This window comes from Geotrypetes seraphini, chromosome 2 (assembly GCF_902459505.1).
Source record: "Geotrypetes seraphini chromosome 2, aGeoSer1.1, whole genome shotgun sequence".
In the NCBI taxonomy this organism is placed as follows: domain Eukaryota; kingdom Metazoa; phylum Chordata; class Amphibia; order Gymnophiona; family Dermophiidae; genus Geotrypetes; species Geotrypetes seraphini.
In genome coordinates, this window is record NC_047085.1 from 68,376,112 (window position 1) to 68,394,587 (window position 18,476).

The 18,476-nt window shown below is 42.4% G+C and overlaps 1 protein-coding gene across 8 annotated transcripts in view; it reads right to left on the minus strand.

Annotated features, from left to right (window-relative positions):
- VPS13B (vacuolar protein sorting 13 homolog B) overlaps nt 1–18,476 on the minus strand; it is a 1,237,203-nt gene that overhangs the window by 216,060 nt on the left and 1,002,667 nt on the right. For all 8 annotated transcript variants that reach the window (XM_033933145.1, XM_033933154.1, XM_033933146.1 and 5 more), the window contains one exon: nt 16,119–16,468. In XM_033933145.1, coding sequence (XP_033789036.1) covers nt 16,119–16,468 — 350 coding nt within the window. The remainder of the gene's footprint in view (nt 1–16,118; nt 16,469–18,476) is intronic.

Genomic DNA, 18,476 nt, shown 5'->3' on the forward strand with positions numbered 1-18,476 from the left:
AGATTTTTGTGAAGCAGAAGTCTGAGGCTTCTGTAATTTTTGCCTCTTCTGTGGTGTGGGTTTGGAAGAGGACAAGGTTGCTGAATAACGCCTCTTATATGAAGAGTAAGCAGGTTTCTGAGAAGATTTAGATAGTTGAGTCTTTGACTTAGATCCCGCTAAGGTAGCCCAGCTCTGTTCATGTCGAGTAAGTCTTTGCATGGCATCCTCAACTTTGTCCCCAAATAGCTCTTCAACTAAACAGGGAACACTTGCTAAACGATCTTGAACATTTGTGAGATGTCTCATATTGGTAGACACAGCCGATGCTGAAGATGTCACATCAAATGCATCAAAAGCTGATCTTGCCATAAATATTCTGGTTTGAAGTAGGCTATGAGAAGTTTCCTGAAACTCTAGAAGTCATTCAGATGGAATGCATTGTTCAAAATCAGCCAAATTATTTATAAGTTGTTTAAGATAGAATGAAAAAGAACTTATAGCTGAGAACTCTGCTGGTCTACATAGAGTTGTGGAAGAGGCAGTGGCCAAACTTATTCATAGTGTGGCCTTCACGACCTGATGGTGCAGTAGGATATATTCTTGCATTTGTTATTTCACAAAGCCTTCTGAGGACAGAGCATATGAATGACATCCCTGCAGAACTGCTCCTCCCTCCTGAATTCTGGTTAACTATCTTTAGGTACTTATTGTTGTACTATCCACCCCCTCTTCAATTTCCATGGCCAATGGTAGCGTTTTGTCATTATTGTGATTCTTTATGATTTTTCTAGTGTATGTAAGATAGTTTGGCTTATATGTTAAACTTCTGTGTCATTCACATTTCACATGTTGTTGCAAAGGAAAGCTTACCCCTCAATATAATTCTTCTGTGAATGCTAAACTGCTGCTTAAAAAAACTTATTTTTCTCGTCTTTGATATTTTTTGGTATTATGTTATTCATACTAAAAAAAATCATCTTCTTAGCTGTTAATTTATAAAGCAATTAAATGGAACTATAAATAGAGAAATGTTTTCAAATATCTAACATACCTAAATTTTCAAACAAGTGTTAATTTTGAACCCATGTTCTAAAGTTACAAGGTCAAAGTGCATCATGTTCTATTTGTGCGAGCCATCAGCCCTGCATAAAAATAACATATCGATATTAATCTAGAAGAATCTGAGTAACTTTTACTTACTAAATCTGCTGTATGGGATATACTGAACATGAGTGCTAAATGCTCTGACGCTCATGCTCCTATGAGTGTAGGAGCATTTAGCGCCCTGTGCTGCAGTAAAAGCCTCTATTGTGGCTTAGTTAAAAATGGCCTAAGTTATCCTGAATTTATGAGCTCAATGATCAACATCAGGCAAACACCCTTGACATGAAAGGAAACAATGAAAATTACAGCACGAACTAAAGAAAGATACCCTTCTGTGCTACATGCTGACAGTGCCAAATCCCTAAATAATTATGACGATTCATAGAATGTACCTATCAATCCATGCAACATATGGCTCTATTTAATCAAATATACAACTCCTTTTTGCCTCTATTCTTCAGCTCTGAATATTTCTCAAAGGCAAAGTACTAGTCAGTCATTCACACTCTGATGTGGTTTAAAACATTTAAATATTTACATGCTATATCTCATCTATGTGTATTATTGTCTAAAATGTTTTTTTCTGCTTAGAGGAATCTGATCTAAATCCTTTTTGCAGTAGTCTTCTTTGGACAGTAATTGGGCCTCTGTCATAAATACTGTTGGTGTCCCATTAATGACTCTTATTTTTAAAGTATTTTATATGCTCTTTTTTTAATGCATTGTTCAAAACATGACAGAAAACAGAAATTGAAGCTGCAACAGTTTTTTTTCACACTGATATTTGAACCAGCTGTAAGGATTTAGATCACACAAGCTCTTGTTTTACGAATGTCCTCTTACTGCAAGAAAACCATGGAATGCCCCTAAAAAAGAATGTTTGATATAAAACAGATGGCTTATCTTTTTTAACATTGCCATTGTAGTGCCATGTGAAGCAATTAATCCACAAGCTTCTACAGTTCTTTAGGCATATAAATAAAAATTAGTTTGTTTTCCTAAGCCGAAGGCATGCATTTCAGAACTCTAGACAACCCTGAGAGTTGAACAAAGACAAAAGAGTTCTTAACAAGGGGTTACACTAGCAGGTATTCTGGTTCATGATGTTGCATATTCCATAAAACAGTTTATTACTCCCCAAAAGAAAAATAAAGCAGAAGGTAAATATAATACAAAGAATTATATTTATCCAGTACAAATTAATTCTATTGCTATTAAAATAGGTCTTGGGGTCACGTGATAGATCCTGCCTGAGAGGACGCATGCAAGTGGAGCTCCCTCATACCCTCACTAATATCAGTTAATATCTTTTGCTATTCGCTACCAACGACCAGATTGCTACCTTTGGGGTGGCGAGGAAGGTGATCTGCTGCATCCGGAGTGGTTTCCCCAGCTCTACGCTGTCTGGTATGCACTTAAAAATGGCAAGAGCAGTTAGAGATTGGCCCGCTTTGACCCCAGCCAAAATGGCAGAGAAGACCGCGACTTTCACAGTCCCTGCAGGGACAAAGATCTTACCTTCCACGATCATATCAGCTCAGTGGTTAAAACCTGTTTTTATAAGCTTCGTCTCATTCGTTCTCTTACCTTTATTCTAGACACGGATGCAATCTCAACTCTGGTTCACTCCTTAGTCATCGCACATCTTGACTACTGTAACTCTCTATATAACGGAATTCCTCAAAAAGAAATCCGACGTCTACAGTTAATCCAAAACACAACTATCAAACTCATCTTCAAATCAGGGAAATATGACCACGTTACCCCCCTCCTGAAAGAAGCCCATTGGCTTCCCATTACCTACCGTGTCACTTATAAAACAATCATGCTGACCTTTAAAATTCTACTTTCCCACCAACCTTCCTACCTTGATAGGCTCCTCATTCTACAACGCCCTACACGGATGCTTAGATCTGCAGAACAGAACTTCCTTTCCATTCCCTCCATAAAGGATTTCTTCTACACTAGGAAATCAAACTTTTCAGTAGTTGCCCCTACCTTATGGAATACTTTACCATCTCATCTCCATCACGAAAAACAGCTCGATAGATTTAAGATAAGCTTGAAGACTTTCTTATTTCAAGATGCTTTCAACTGCTCTTGAATTATCTCTTTCCCATTCAACCAACCGCTTCTATGAAGCGATCCCATTCCTAATGTTTTATCCTCTCCCTCCATTTTTCATTCAATCTTTTTTTTTTCTTTTCCCTCCTTTCTTCCTCATCTATTATGTAACTTTACCCCTCCCCTTCTCCTTTATCCTCACTCTCAAGTATGTCCTGTCTATGTCATTAATTGTACACCTCTACTACAAGTGCTACAATCTTTTATTTCTATTTTTAATATTTTATTGTAAACCGGCTAGATACAAGTTGATGGTCGGTATATTAAAAATTAATAAACTTGAAACTTGACTGGGTGCAAGAGATAACATGCTTGGTGTCTGCAGCGCTGGCGGATTGCTTGAATAAACTTCAGTCGGGCATGGAGGAAATGCATGAGAAGTTTGATTCTCATGCCCACCGGCTAACAGAGGTAGAGCAAAGAGTAGCGGCGCAGGAGGACACGTGCAATGGCCTTGATTCCCGGGTGCTTGCACTGCAAAAAGAAACCGAGCTCCTGAAAGCGCAGCTTCAAGAGCAGAAGAATAGGAACTGCAGAAATAACCTCAGGCTGGTGGGGCTCCCAGAAGCTGTTAAGGACGCTGAGCTATATACCACCTTTTCTACCTGGCTACCTGAACAGCTGCAGCTGCAGGAGAGTGGCATGCTCTTTACCTGTGAAAGCGCACATCAGATCAGCTCCCCACAACAGCAGGAAAGCCTGAGGCCTCGCACAATTGCTAGATACAGCAGCTGGAGGGAGAGAGCATCCTGCGGGCTTACCGTAAAAAGGGGCCCTTGGAATATAATGGAGCGAAGGTACTCCTCTTCAATGACTATTCCATCAGAGTGGAAGCAGTGCAAGCTAATGACACCCTTCTGTTCAGCACTACACTCCCAAGGCATTCAATTCGCCCTCACTTTTCCTGCTAAGCTGCGAGTCTGGAAGGATGCCAAGTCTGCAGGATGCGGATGAAGCTCGCCTATTCCTGGATAAACTCAAGGGATAACTGACTCCCTCAGCCCTGGGCCCGTTAACCACTGTTTCCCTGAATATGAACACTGCACTGGACTATAGCCTGTTGGAACTAGGTTTGGAATGCCGGCGTGGGATGAAGGGGTGGCCTCACCGGAGACCACGTTCAGTGCACCCTGGGGATTCTTTTTCGGGGTGCGCTTTCCTGCCAAGTTTGATCGGCTGAGTTCTATGCTCCCAGGACTGGCCTCTGACTCTATACTGTGGCAGGGAGCCCGCCGTGGACCTGCCTTTGGTTGCTTAAGATGGCTTTCTATGGTTGATATTTCTATCTTTTCTCTGGCTGACTCTCACATCTACATACTCTCTTGGGGCTCCCAGAGTTTGGCACTAGCCTGTAGCCCATGGTTTTTCCCCTCATTCTTTTCTTTTGTTTCTTTTCTTTGAGGATGATCGGCACCTCAGTTATTCTCTGCTCTTCATTGGGTTTCTGTGGGGGGGGGTATGGGGAGGGGCTCCCTTGTGAGTGGGGTGGGAAGTGTGGATTTGCGGGACTGGGGGAGGAAGATACCACTATGGACGCAGAAGGGAGCGATGAGTGGGCTATGGGAGAATGTCTGGGGTGGTCTGACTGAGAGTGAATGGGGAGTATGGCTGTATGGGGGGGAGCGAATATGTGAACTGATTGGTCCTAGACAGGAGGGCTGCTTCTTGATATTTTCTGCCTGAGAACCTAGCTGGGGGGGTCCTGTAGGGGTGGTTTGCATTATGTTCCAGCCTTGTGAACATGTATTGGCTCTATGACAATGGCTGATTTGAAGGTGGTTACACTCAATATGGATGGCCTTCGGTCACCCATAAAAAGATCTCAAATACTGGCTTCCCTAAGAAAACTGATCGCAGACATAGCCTATATCCAGGAAACTCACCTGTCCTAATTGGAACATTCTAAACTACACAGAAATTGGGTGGGTGAGGTGTATTCCTCATTGTTTGGGGGCTGGCAGCGAGGGGTGGCTATCCTTCTCCATAAAAAGCTACCCTTTCAGTTACATAAACAGTTCCAAGATCATGAAGGGAGATATGTTTTGGTTCTGGGGGAACTTTGGGGAATGAAGCTGATGCTCTGTAACATCTATGCCCCAAATGTGTACACTCATAGTTTCTTTTCCTCACTCCTGTCTCACTTGTCGGGATATCTTGAGTATAACAAGATTGTGGGTGATGATTTTAATATCACCACTGACCCGGGTATGGATTGTAAACCGCTTCAAGTAAGGCTTCATGATCAGGCTGCTAGGGGGGGGGGTGTCAATTTTCTGTCCCACCACTTGGACCTTGTGGACATTTGGTGAATGCTACACCTGTACGACAAAGACTTTACTTTTTTCTCCCATGCGCACACTGTTTATGTGAGGCTGGACTACCTCCTTCTTGATCATCGGTTATTTGCCTCGGCTACGCGTGCAGATATTTATGACTGCCGTAAGCGTTGCCCTTTCTTTCTCATCTCCAACCACGGGTACTTCGTTGAAAATGTCCCCCCAGTTGTACTTGGATCCAGAGTTTCGGGCATATCTCAGAGCTAAATGGGTGGACTATCAGATGACAAACCAAACTGCAGACGTGGGTCCTGGGATATACTGGTATGCATCTAAAGCAGTGCTACGTGGGCATATTCTAGCATATACGGCACATAAGAAGAAGGAGCGCGACAGGGAGTTGCTGCAGCTCACGCACATATTACATATTATTCTGCAGAATCATATTCAGTCTCTGTCTTATTCGGACAAACGTGAACTCAAAGTTCTCTGGGACCAGATTGAGGGGGTGCTTAATGACCGCATGTGGAACACTTTGCAATTTCATTGGTACCAGTTGTACCGGTGGGGGAGCAAAACTGGAAAACTTTTAGCTAATTTAATGCATCTGCCCAAAAAGAAACAAATAATTACCTCCATCAGAGATGAGAGGGGGATGCGGTACACCAACATTCCACAAATAGCAGAGCAATTTGTTTCCTACTATAAGAACCTGTACGCTAAACGCCCACTTGACCAGGCAGCTCACAGACGCTAGGGAGAGCCGTATTTGGCGTGGGCCTTTAAAAAGTGAAGCCTTGATTTTTCTGAATGTCCTGGTGGCCCTGACGCAGCGGACGACTTAAATCAGTAAAGTTCCGCGAAACGCTGGCCGCGTCGGCATATGAACACTAGTGACGGTTCTTCTCTGTACAATTAATTATAAAGCTAAGTTGCTTTTTGGTCTTTTATATATATATCCTGGCTTGCACTTATCTACATACAACCCCATAGGGGTGGTAATTTCTTTTAAATGCTTGAAAAAAATCTTTAAAAAATTGCAGGTGTGTGGGCCGATGATTGGAGCAGGAGCAAATACACCGCGCAGATCACTTCCAGTCTGTGACTGTTATGCGTGGGCTCCGATTCTGAGGCCATAGTCCTTTCAACTTTCTGGACTATTAATACTACCGTGCACTGCTAGGTATTTGCAGTATTTAGTTCTGTTTTTCATTATTCCTTTTTCTATCTTCATCTCACGGATCTTAAATACTTCACTTACAAAAGAGGAAGTTTTGACCAGTATTTCACCCTGGTGAAAGTGCCGGGCCCTGATGGTCTGGGCCCGGAATATTACAGGATACTCCATGATTTAGTAGCGGAGCCCCTGTGTGCCCTGTATAATGGAGTGTCTGCAGGCAAGGGCACATTTCATGATAACTTAGGCCATGTGGTTCTCTTGCCTAAGCCCGGTAAAGACCACGAACTGGTGAGCTCGTACAGGCCCATTTCTCTTTTAGATCAGGATATCAAGCTGCTGGCGGCCACTTTGGTGTGACAGTTAAACTCCATCTAGCCCTGCCTTATTCATCAAGATCAGGTGGGTTTTGTACCGGGTTACTATGCATCCATGAATCTGCTGAAAGTGTTGGGAGCCATTCGGGACCATGTGGGGAAGGGGGGACAATCGATCGCCGGATTAGATATGGAGAAGGCATTCGACATCATCTCCTGGGAGTATCTTTTCTGGACACTGGAGCAGTACGGGCTTGAGGGCTCCTTCCTGGCATGGGTGAGGTCTTTGTATGTCGAGCCACAGGCATGTCTGTTGATCAATGGGGGTCTGATTGCCTGCTTTGGTCTTCAGCGGGGAACTCGGCAGGGATGCCCTTTGTCACCACTGCTCTTCCTTTTGGCCATAGAACCCTTAACCATTAAAATCCGACATTGCAACACCATTGGGGGGTAAGGGGGGAGGGTCAAGGGTGCAAAATTAGCTTATTCGCGGATGATATTCTTTCATATATGGACCAGGCCCCCGTCCATTTGGATAGGGCACTCACAGTGATGAAAACCTTTGGGATGCTATCTGGCCTCCAAGTTAATTGTACTAAATCTGAACTTTTATTGTTGGCGGGGGGGGGGGGGGGGGGGGCTCCCAGGACTGTGGCATGCTTTATTGGCTATCCTGCCCACAGTCAAGCCAATGAGATACCTCGGTGTTTGCTTGAGCACGCAGCCCTTTACACTCTATACTACTAATGTAATATGGCCCTTGGAGGAGATTGGTTGGTTGTGTCAGGCATGGCAGGACCTCCCTTTGGGACTGATGGGTAGGGTAGCCCTAGTCAAAATGGTAATGTGCTCCCCAAATTGTTATACCCTTTACAGACGATACCGGTCTGGCTGCGACGCAGAGAAGAATTTAAGTTTAAAACACTTATATCCAAGTTTATTTGGAACTCTAAAGCCCCTAGAATCAGTATGGCGAAACTGATGCTGGACAAGTCACTAGGGGATCTTAATATCCCAGACATTTGCCTCTACAATGTGGCCGCTCTAATGAGATGGATACATGAAGGGAATATGGGGTGTGAGCATTATTTTCCTCCAGGGTGGGTCGAGGGTTGGAGCTTTCCCTTTACATTTATGAACATGCTTCACTTACAACTGGACCCTTCCCACCGGCATAGAGATCAACTGGAATTTATGTGGCCTTTGCGGCAAGTTTGGCGCCGGTGGAGGTGCAGGCAGGGGCTCAGCACAGCAGTCTCTCCTCTTCTGTGCTTTGTGGGTAACTCCAATTTCCAGCTGGGATGGGGGAGATCGGTATTTCAGGGATGGGCCTCTTGGGAATGTAGATCCATGGCGCAACTGGTAGATGACACCCCCGATTCTTTTCCCTCTTTTTCCCAGGTGCAACAGAAATGGGGTATCCCTAATCGTTTCTTGTTCTCGTACTTTCAGCTCCGGCACTATTGGGATGCAGAACATAAACGACACCCTGGGGCGTGGACGCTTGGGTGGCTTGACGCTCAATTTTTAAACACCCCGGCTTCTTTAAATAAACTTTCACATTGGTATAAAATCCTAAAGCTCTCAACTCCATTTGGTGGGATCTCAAAATTGCGTGAGGCTTGGGAAGGCGATTTGGGAGTGCCTCTTACAAAGCATGTTTCAAGAATGTTTTGTTACCCTTTTTGCATTCTCTAAATCTGCAGATTATCAAGAAACTCAATATAAACGCCTGCATCGATATTATTTAACGCGACAGAAGGGAGCCAGCTTGGGTCTATGGGACGATGCCCTTTGTGTTAAATGTAAGTGTCAGCCTGGTACTTACCTTCATTCCTTTCTGGAATGCTCCAAGCTCACTATTTGGAGGGAGGTACTGCCCCTGCTGGAGGCCGCCCTTAAGCAGTCTATGGAGTGGGACTATGGAATTTTGCTGCTGGGGCTGCAGGAGCCTCTCCTAGAACAGGGCTTGTCTGTCCCCCAAAGGCGTTTTATTTACCTTGTAGTCAAGAAACTTATATTATCTGGTTGGATCTCGGAGGACTCTCCTTCTACCACGCTAAATTGCAGGAATTGGCCACCTTTGAACAAAAGTGGTATGGAGGCTCCTCCAGCTTTGATAAGAAATACTACGTTGCCTTGTGGGATTGCTTGTTGCATTCCACTCCCGTTTTGGAGCCAGTACCTTAATTATCTGCCCGGTTTCGGGCTTCTGCCTGAGCGTTGGAGATTCCTTTTTTTGTCCTCCTGAGCAGCCTGTTCTTCTTGGCGGTTTTCTTGTCTCTACTCTTTCATTTTTGTGACTCTCCTGTCTAGGGGTATGGGTGGGGGATGAATGAGGGGGCTGTGTGTGTGCAGGGGAGGGGGTGACTGTTGCTGCATTTGGTTTGCGTGTGGATGGTGTGAGTGGGGTTCTGAGTGTGGTCTGGGGGATGGCCTCTTTGGACCTTTGGGATTAAAATGTAAAAGATGGGGATTGCACTGACACCAGGCATGGCCTTCCTCGTACTTAATGGTGATGGCATGTATCGAGGGTTCTCGTTTTCTTGCTTGCTTTGGATATGTCATTTGCTCTTGTATAACTTGTGGTATATGCTTTTGTGTTCTTGCATTGTTGACTCATGCTTGTTTGTGGTCCATCACTGTTAATAAACATATATTTAAAAAAAACAAACAAACCAGGTCTTCACTTAGAATCAGAAAGTATTTTGCAAATTTAGAACAAATGCAACACAAAGGCTAGAGGTACCTTACAAAATAGGGATAGGCTTTTCTTTTTTTTTTTTTTAACTATGGTACATTTCCCATATTGCCTTGTGTCACCTTTTTATGCATGAAATGATAGGGAAAACTCTAAAATTATGGAAGAGTGCGCACTGACATTGCTTCTGAAATTAAAAAAAGATTAAAAACAGAAACTAAACTTAACAAAAATTACTGCAAATGACACAGCAAACTAAACATGACAAATATTTTTGGGATGCACATACCTCCTACAGATTAAGACTATTTTTAGTCCTTATGCCTGCCACCTCTACACAGGCTTATTCTCTACATATCTTGCAAGACCATGAGCCTGAAAGCAGATAGGCTGGTGACATAGAGGATCTTTGAACCTGCATACTTTGTAAAACACAATGGCTGTGTGTTTCTCAAATACCTCATCCTTGGCACTCTATAGTAGCCGATCTACAGTATTTATGGCAGCATTTGAAGGACAACGGATATTTACGGTCCCTCTGTTCAATAAGATGAATAGATGGGTTTGATTTACTGATGATATTTTTTGCTTGTACTATGGATCACAGGGGTGTGCTTCATCAGTTTGTACAATGTTTAAATTCATGTCACCCTACTATTAAGTTTGAAGTGAAGCATCATCAGAAGATGGAAGTGCAAATAGATTTAAAGTCAATCAATTCTGCACTATGTTTTTTTCTTTGTCTACAGTTAGATAATCAGTTATCTTTTACAAGTATTCATCCTTATCACCTAATGCTCTATTTCTCCAATATCACCAAATTTGTAGAACCAATGTAGAATAAAAGGAGAAATCTGAGGTCCTGACTTAGAGACAGGGGATATCCTGCAAAATTTATTTCAAAGGCCCGCATGAGAGCCTTTTGTAACCCTAAGGAGCAGTTATTACAATATTGTGAGGAACACTCAGCAGAGTATATTCTCCCATTTGTGACTACATTCACTACTTTATCATCACATATTAAAAAAACGATTCAACCACATCTGCAATTGTTGAAGTTATATCCTAGTTTTGAGGATATTAGGATTTTGTTTGCTTTTGAGCATAACAGCAATTTGAGTAACAATTTGAGTCCTAATAAGTCACGTCCTTTTCAATCAAAGACAGTAGGGGGACCTATAGGCCACTGGAAGTGTGGACAATATGTTTTTGTCCTATAATGTTGTAAACAATTGAATACATTCACCCCCATATGAGTAAATGATACATACTGAGAGGCTTCACTTCGTGTTTATCTACATATGTGGTGTATTTAATTCAATGCCCACGTAGGCTGGTATATACAGGGCGGACCAAAAGTAGGCATTCAGTATTTATTCATTATTTCTTTTTATTGTACAGATATTAAATAGGTATAATACACTACTGAATGATCAAGTAAAAGCAAAACAACGTCACTTGATACAAAAACTTTGCAGGAATGTTATTTGCAACACATATAATATAGAAAGAAATAATGAATAAATACTGTATACTTACTTTTGGTCTACTCTGTATAGGTCTGATATCTTGGTCTTTGAATACTCATCTGATGGAATATTGATCTTATATAAATACACAAAGGTATGAAGAACCTATGGTTGAGCACTGCTGGCATTGCCACCATGATTTTAGTTCCTTGCATTGTGTGATTTTGGAACATTTGGTGGATACACAACAGCATTGAAATATTACTGTAAATGCTGACTAAGGCAACACAAACAGAAGAGAATTAATTTGTTTGAAGCAGTTCACCCAAAGGCTTTTACTTTTTTCATGAAATGGTCAGCATATTTTAAGAAATGTTGTTTTATGATTGGCCTACATGAAATAGTAGGAGGAGTTTCAATTTATGGGAGATTTTAAATCTCTGGCATCTTTCAGGTTCAGTGGTATTTTGGAAGGTGCGGCAGAACAGTGAGTTACCCCTGATGTAGCTAGAGACAAAACGGGAAGTCCCTATCAAGTACTGGCATTTTTGGAGACATTGCTTTGCTGTGGTTGACTTCAGAAAGTGAAAGATTGGATTATCAATGCACTGAAAGTGAAGACTGGTACATCTGACAGCTAAGTGTTTATGACTAGCTATTGTTATAAGAATAGGAACTCTTTTTGGATTGAGCTGCTTTGAATATTGGATAGTAAGTTGCAGTAGCGTGCGGTCAAGGCTTTCAGGAGATTCCGTTTATTCCTAGCTCTACAGCCCTGTTTTTTTTTGCTTACTTTTTGCTTGATGCAGTTTGATTTGTTGAGCAGGCAGCCTCCCCCGGTTGACCCGGTGATTGCCACATTTCGGGACTTGGTGTTAAATGACATCACGAGTTATGAGAGAAGTTATAACTTTAAATCTCTCAGATATAATTTGACATACCCCCAATATTCAGCTATTAAGGAATTGGCATTGAGAGATGAGATAACTATCTTATCAGCTGATAAGGGAGGGGCTATCGTTATCCAGGACCGCCGCAGTTATAATGCGGAAGCAATGAGACAACTTGGAGATATGACATCTTATATCCCTTTGACCGGTGATCCAGGGGACAGGTTAGCCAAAGAAATATTCGACTATATCACTACAGCTTATGAGGAGGAACTTATCACCAAGAATGAATATAAATTCTTGCTAGAAAAATTTCCGAAAACACCCAGGATACGATTTGTGCCGAAAATTCACAAAAACTTTGAACATCCACCGGGGAGGCCCATTGTAAATACAAGGGATAGTATTTTAGAACCCCTTTCAAAATTTTTGGATATTTTCCTGAAAAAAGCTGCTACGCAGGTACGTTCATATCTAAAAGACTCTTCTCATTTCCTCAGGAAGCTTGGGGAAGTTATTGATCTCCCCACTCAATGTTGGATGGTCACCTTGGATATAGTGTCCCTATACACTAAGATTCCACAAAGTGGGGCTATGGACATTATAAGGGAAACTTTGGAAGCAAGACAAGGCCCACAGAGAATTACTACGGGATTTTTAATCCCCTGGCCAGATGGGTGATTGAGGAGAGTTATTTTCTATATGATAATATTTACTACAAACAGGTCCAGGGAGTCGCTATGGGGGCTACTTTTGCCCCTTCGGTGGCTACCCTATATGTGGGCCGTTTTGAAGAACAAGTAGTCTATCCATCTATATTTTACAGCACTCGTATCAAGCTATGGCTTAGGTTCTTGGATGATATATTTTTCCTTTGGACTGGAACCCAGATTGAATTGCAAGATTTTATCCAGTGGATTAATACCAAGGACCACAATTTACAATTTACAGCTACCTACAGTATTTCACAAATTCAATTTTTAGACATTACCGTCTATAGGTCAGGTGATTCACTTGTAACAACCCTATATAGGAAACCAGTGGCGAGAAACACTCTATTACATTTTTCAAGTTTCCACCCTTATAAACTTAAAAGTAGTCTCCCCATTAGCCAATTTTTGAGAGCTAGAAGGGCATGTTCAGAGCTGAGCAAATTTAAAAAGGTGGCAAAAGATATTAGTCAAAGATTTCGTACCCACGGATATCCGGATAAATGTATCCATCAAGCCTATGTAAGGGCTCGCTATGCCCACCGTGAATTACTGCTACAGGACTCTGGTAGGGATGCCCATTCCACCACAGAGGAAGTGAGCTTGGTGTGTGTGTTACCCTACTCGGATGTGGTGATGGCCATGGTCGGATATATTAGACAACACTGGCCCATTTTGAGGACTTTGAGGGGTTTGGATGAGTACCCACTCATTGCTTATACCAAGGACACCACTATTGGTCAGATGTTAAAACGTAGTAATCCCCACAGTGAAGTAGGGTCCCACTCACCTTGTTCCCTGTGTCAATGGTGTGACAAAACTATAGTGGGCAGTGTTTGGTGTGATCCATGTACAGGGCAGGTTATCCAAGCTAAACAACATACTACATGTAAATCGGGATGGGTGATTTATGCCATCATTTGCCCCTGTCCCCGGGTATTCGTGGGTCGCACCAAACGTGCCGTTCAATTGAGACTCAATGAACATAAGACCAGAATAGTCACGGGGAATCTGTCGGCCCCTCTGGTCCAGCATTGGCTGTCCAAACAACACTCGGTGGATCAAATTAGGTGGAGAATTATTGACACTTTGATTACACAAGGGGTAGAAGGAGATCTGGAAGCTAAGCTAAACTATCTAGAGCAAAGATGGATTTATCGCCTAAACACCGTTATCCCCCACGGTCTTAATCTTGAATTAGAATGGTCATCCCTTTTATGACATCTCTCTGGGATTCATTTTCCCCTTCTATGCATAGGACGGGAGGATAATAATAAAAAGATAAAAATATTTAAATCTTGTTGTTGGGTTTCCCCGACTCGCGTGTTGGGGGTGTTTAAGTGGGTAGTGGCTTTTTTGGCTCCTCCCCCATCACCTCCCACTTCCGGGTCGGGGATATTTAAAGACTGCCATACCACGCCGCGGCCATCTTAAGAATTTCGATCGGGTGGTTGCGTCGTGAGAAGCCAGTATTAAAAAAGGTATGGTTTTATTGCTAGTGGGTACTTAGTAATATATGGTTTTCAATATTATGCTTAACGTTCCTGTCATTAAAGCTAGTTTTTTATTGCAGGGATAGTAGCCCTGAGGAAACCCCCTCCACGGGTGAAACATGTTGGCTTTTATATCCCTTGTCAACTACCATCCCGGTTAAGCTAAGTATTGACTTGAAATTTCTTAGCAACACATGATACTAACCTTAAGTTATTAAACTAATAAGAGACAAATAATTTATTTCAAGACTCAACTAGTTTCATATTTAAACCGACCCAGTGACGATTGGGTGCATAAAGCTATGGGTTATGATCTCTCTTGAACCCTTGGTGGCATCTCTGAGGGCCGTGAAGATAAATGAAAATCTAATTGTTGATACAAGGTATTTCAGGGAGATTTAGAATACCTCCCTTATTTGCATACTAAAAGAAAGGCATTGGTCAAATCTCTCCCCATGCACTCCAAGACCACTCTTACCTCACAGAAGACTATTAAAGCCTTTGCAATTCGAGCTCCGAAGTTGAGCTCTGGAGGGATTCCAGCATTGGCGTATGAGGAGGGAGACTTGTGGGACTGGGCATCCATCCTGCCAATAGTCTTTGCAGGAGGATGCCTACATTTCAGGTGCCTATCGCGGCCCTAGGGAGACACCTAGGGCCAGTTAAACTCGCCTAAGGTCACTTCTGGGCAAAACCACGCACATGCCTGGCTTTAGGCGAGCTTAGGAGGTCCTACATGCCTCCCTAGGCTCAAAAAAACACCTACAATGTAGGCAACCCTCCTTAGGGCTTTTTTTTTTTTTTTTTTTTAAACATGCATCCCAATTGGCTGTCTAGACAGCGGTAGGACGCCTACCATCGCCTACAATCGGGATGCCATTTAAGGAATTTACTCCAAAGTGTGAGAAGAGTTTTTTTGGATATGAGGCAAGAAGTGTTGGCACTAGGCGCGAAATATTTGCTGGCTTACCCTTGTAAATGTTATATAAAATATTTGGGTATTACATATGTTTATTTTCAGCAGAACATTTGAGGGTATTTATTAATTTAAAAAAGTTGTCCCCCTGAAGTTCAAGTTATTAGATCGCTAATGTAAACAATATATCAGAGCCTAATTCATGTTAGAGCAGTGGTCTCAAACTCAAACCCTTTGCAGGGCCACATTTTGGATTTGTAGGTACCTGCAGGGCCTCAGAAAAAAATAGCTAATGTCTTATTAAAGAAATGGACAATTTTGCATGAGGTAAAACTCTTTATAGTTTATAAATCTTTCCTTTTGGCTAAGTCTTAATAATAATATTGTCATTTATAGCTAAAGAGACATATGATCAAGAAACTGTTTTATTTTACTTTTGTGATTATGATAAACATACCGAGGGCCTCAAAATAGTACCTGGCGGGCCGCATGTGGTCCCTGGGGTGCGAGTTTGAAACCACTGTGTTAGAGCCTTTTTTTATATATTGTTTTTGCCTTTTTTCTCCCTTAAATACTTGAATACCTCTCCTCCTTTTAGAGGTCTAAGGAAGAACTTTAAATTTGTTTCTTTAGTATACTGCATATTCCTGTTAGGTTTCTTTTTGGTTCTGTATTGCTTGAACAAGTGTGCACTTGTGAGTTTGTTTGAAAATTGCAATAAAAAAATCAAATAAAAAAAAGAAACATTCCCACTATTGCCACAAGATAAAGTAAAATAAGTGTCCACTCCTTAGGCCCTGAAGGTTAATCCTTTCCCCAGTGGAAGATCCACACATGAAAGCTGAAAGAATGGGTCAGTAACTCATTCCTAGTATCAAGTAAGAGCCCCCTCATTCAAAGGTTGAACTCAGTAATGGGTTACACATGAATAATTTTGACAGATCATGCCTTCCACATACCTGTTGCCAAGCTTGAACGGCAGTATGTATAGAATGAACCACGTGCTGACCAAAGTTAAGAAATATAGGATCCACCAATACACTGCATTCTAGCAGCTTTTCCACAGCAGTGCTAGAAATAGCTACCTGCCCACGGATGTTGAAGGGTCTCACAACACTCTGCAGAGTAAGGTTACGACATTCTAAAAGCTTGCAGGATGCTTCAGTAAAGAATTGCATTTCTTTGCAGACTGAGCCATCATTCCAATGTTGCAGATAGACGCGGGGACTCTTGAATGAAAGGATCAAGTATTCTATATCAGTTGGCAAGTTTTTATCAGATATGAATGGCTGTAGGCTTCTGGAAGGCACTATAAAAAAGGAACAAGCAAAACAAGAAAAATGATTCAACATCAGCACTAAATATATTATTTAGAAGAGCATGAAAAACTGTGTTTATGTATGTATGTATGTATATATATATATATATATATATATATATATATATATATATATATATATATATATACACACACACAGTACTCCCCCGATATTCGCAGGGGTTCCGTTCCAGGAACCCCCGCGAATCTTGAAAAACCGCAAATACGGTTTTTCATGGGGGAGACTGGAGAGGGCAACGGGAGAGGCAGGAGAGAGCAGCCGGAGCGCCGGCGAGTGCAGGAAATCACTCACTGTATGCTCCGACCACCTCTTCTTGCACTAAGTCTGGCCTTATCAATCAGGAGCTGCGTGTCAAAGGTGAATATCCTCTGGCTGCAAGTTGTTTGCAGAAGGATGGCAATCACATCTTTCAGCTCCTCTTTCTTCACCAGCGGAGTACAGTGTCCTCTTCAGTTTGTACCAAAGTAATCGATATCCGCTATAACAGAAGAAAGCAGGAGGAGAGGCATGGTGAACTTCCCTGAAACAATAGTATATTTCTGTTCTGCTCTGTAACTCATAACAAAGGTGTACGGATGAGCCACCCTGCTGTGTGCAACAAACACAAACATATGTATAGCTCAGGAACTCAAAATTTTGATGTACTTCCAACTGACAAGAGAAAAACTCCAGTTCTGGACTATAGATATATCCAAGGCAGAAAGCAGGAGCACTGAAAACTGAGAGGGCCATTCGGACTCCTATGTGTATTAACAGAAAGAAGATTATCTAGGTATGAACCTAATGTTCATGTTTATTAAAATTTGGTATCCCACAATTTACAACAAGGTTCAATGCGGCTTACAAACCACAATAAAATCAGTTAAACAAGAAAAGAATGCCATAATAGTAATATAGTAAATGACGGCAGATAAAGACCCGAGTGGTCCATCCAGTCTGCCCAACCATACATGCTCTATAAATTAATTTAGTTTAAATCAGGGGTGTCAAAGTCCCTCTTTAAGGGCCGCAATCCAGTCGGGTTTTCAGGATTTCCCCAATGAATATGCATGAGATCTATTTGCATGCACTGCTTTCATTGTATGCTAATATATCTCATGCATATTCATTGTGGAAATCCTGAAAACCCGACTGGATTGCGGCCCTCGAGGAGGGACTTTGACACCCCTGGTTTAAATGGTCCTTTTTCTTAGATATTTCTGGGCCAGAAACTCAGAGCCCTGCCCAGTAGTGTGCTTAGGTTGTTGAAATCAGTTACTATAAAAATTCAATTTTTTCGCAAGAAGTTTTTAAGAAATGGGAAAATGTGGAATCTAATATAAAGATATTCAATAAATGTTTGTTATCTGTTGAAACGTATATTTCAGCTCTGCAAGCTTCTTCCATCCATTCTGCTATGAAGCATTCTTATAATTTACACATAAAAATTGAAGCAATGGAAAATGTTGCAAGATCTAAAAACTGCATTTAGTTACCGTATTTGCCGGCGTATAAGACGACTTTTCAGTACCTTAAAATCCTCCCCAAAGTCGGGGGTCGTCTTATACGCCGGGTACTGTTTACATGCCCTTACTTTACATTAGAGAGCTGCACGGGGACGCCCCTAGGGTCGCGGGGATCCCGTGGGGACGCCCCCTAGGGTCGCGGGGATCCCATGGGGACGCCTCCGAGGGTCGCGGGGCTCCTGCGGGGCTGGATGTACTCAGTCTTCTGGATGTACGCGGCTCTTCTTCTCCCTACCTTCTCTGCTTGCAGCACAGAGCCGAACGGAAGTCTTCCCGACGTCAGCGCTGACGTCGGAGGGGAGGGAGGGCTTAAACAAAGCTTAAACAAAGCCCTCCCTCCCTCCGACGTCAGCGCTGATGTCGGGAAGACTTCCGTTCGGCTCTGTGCTGCAGGCAGGGCAGATAAGGAGAAGGAGAGTAGCCTCACGGTTCGAGTGGCTACCAAGGGAGAGGGGCGGCCCGCCCCGTCCCG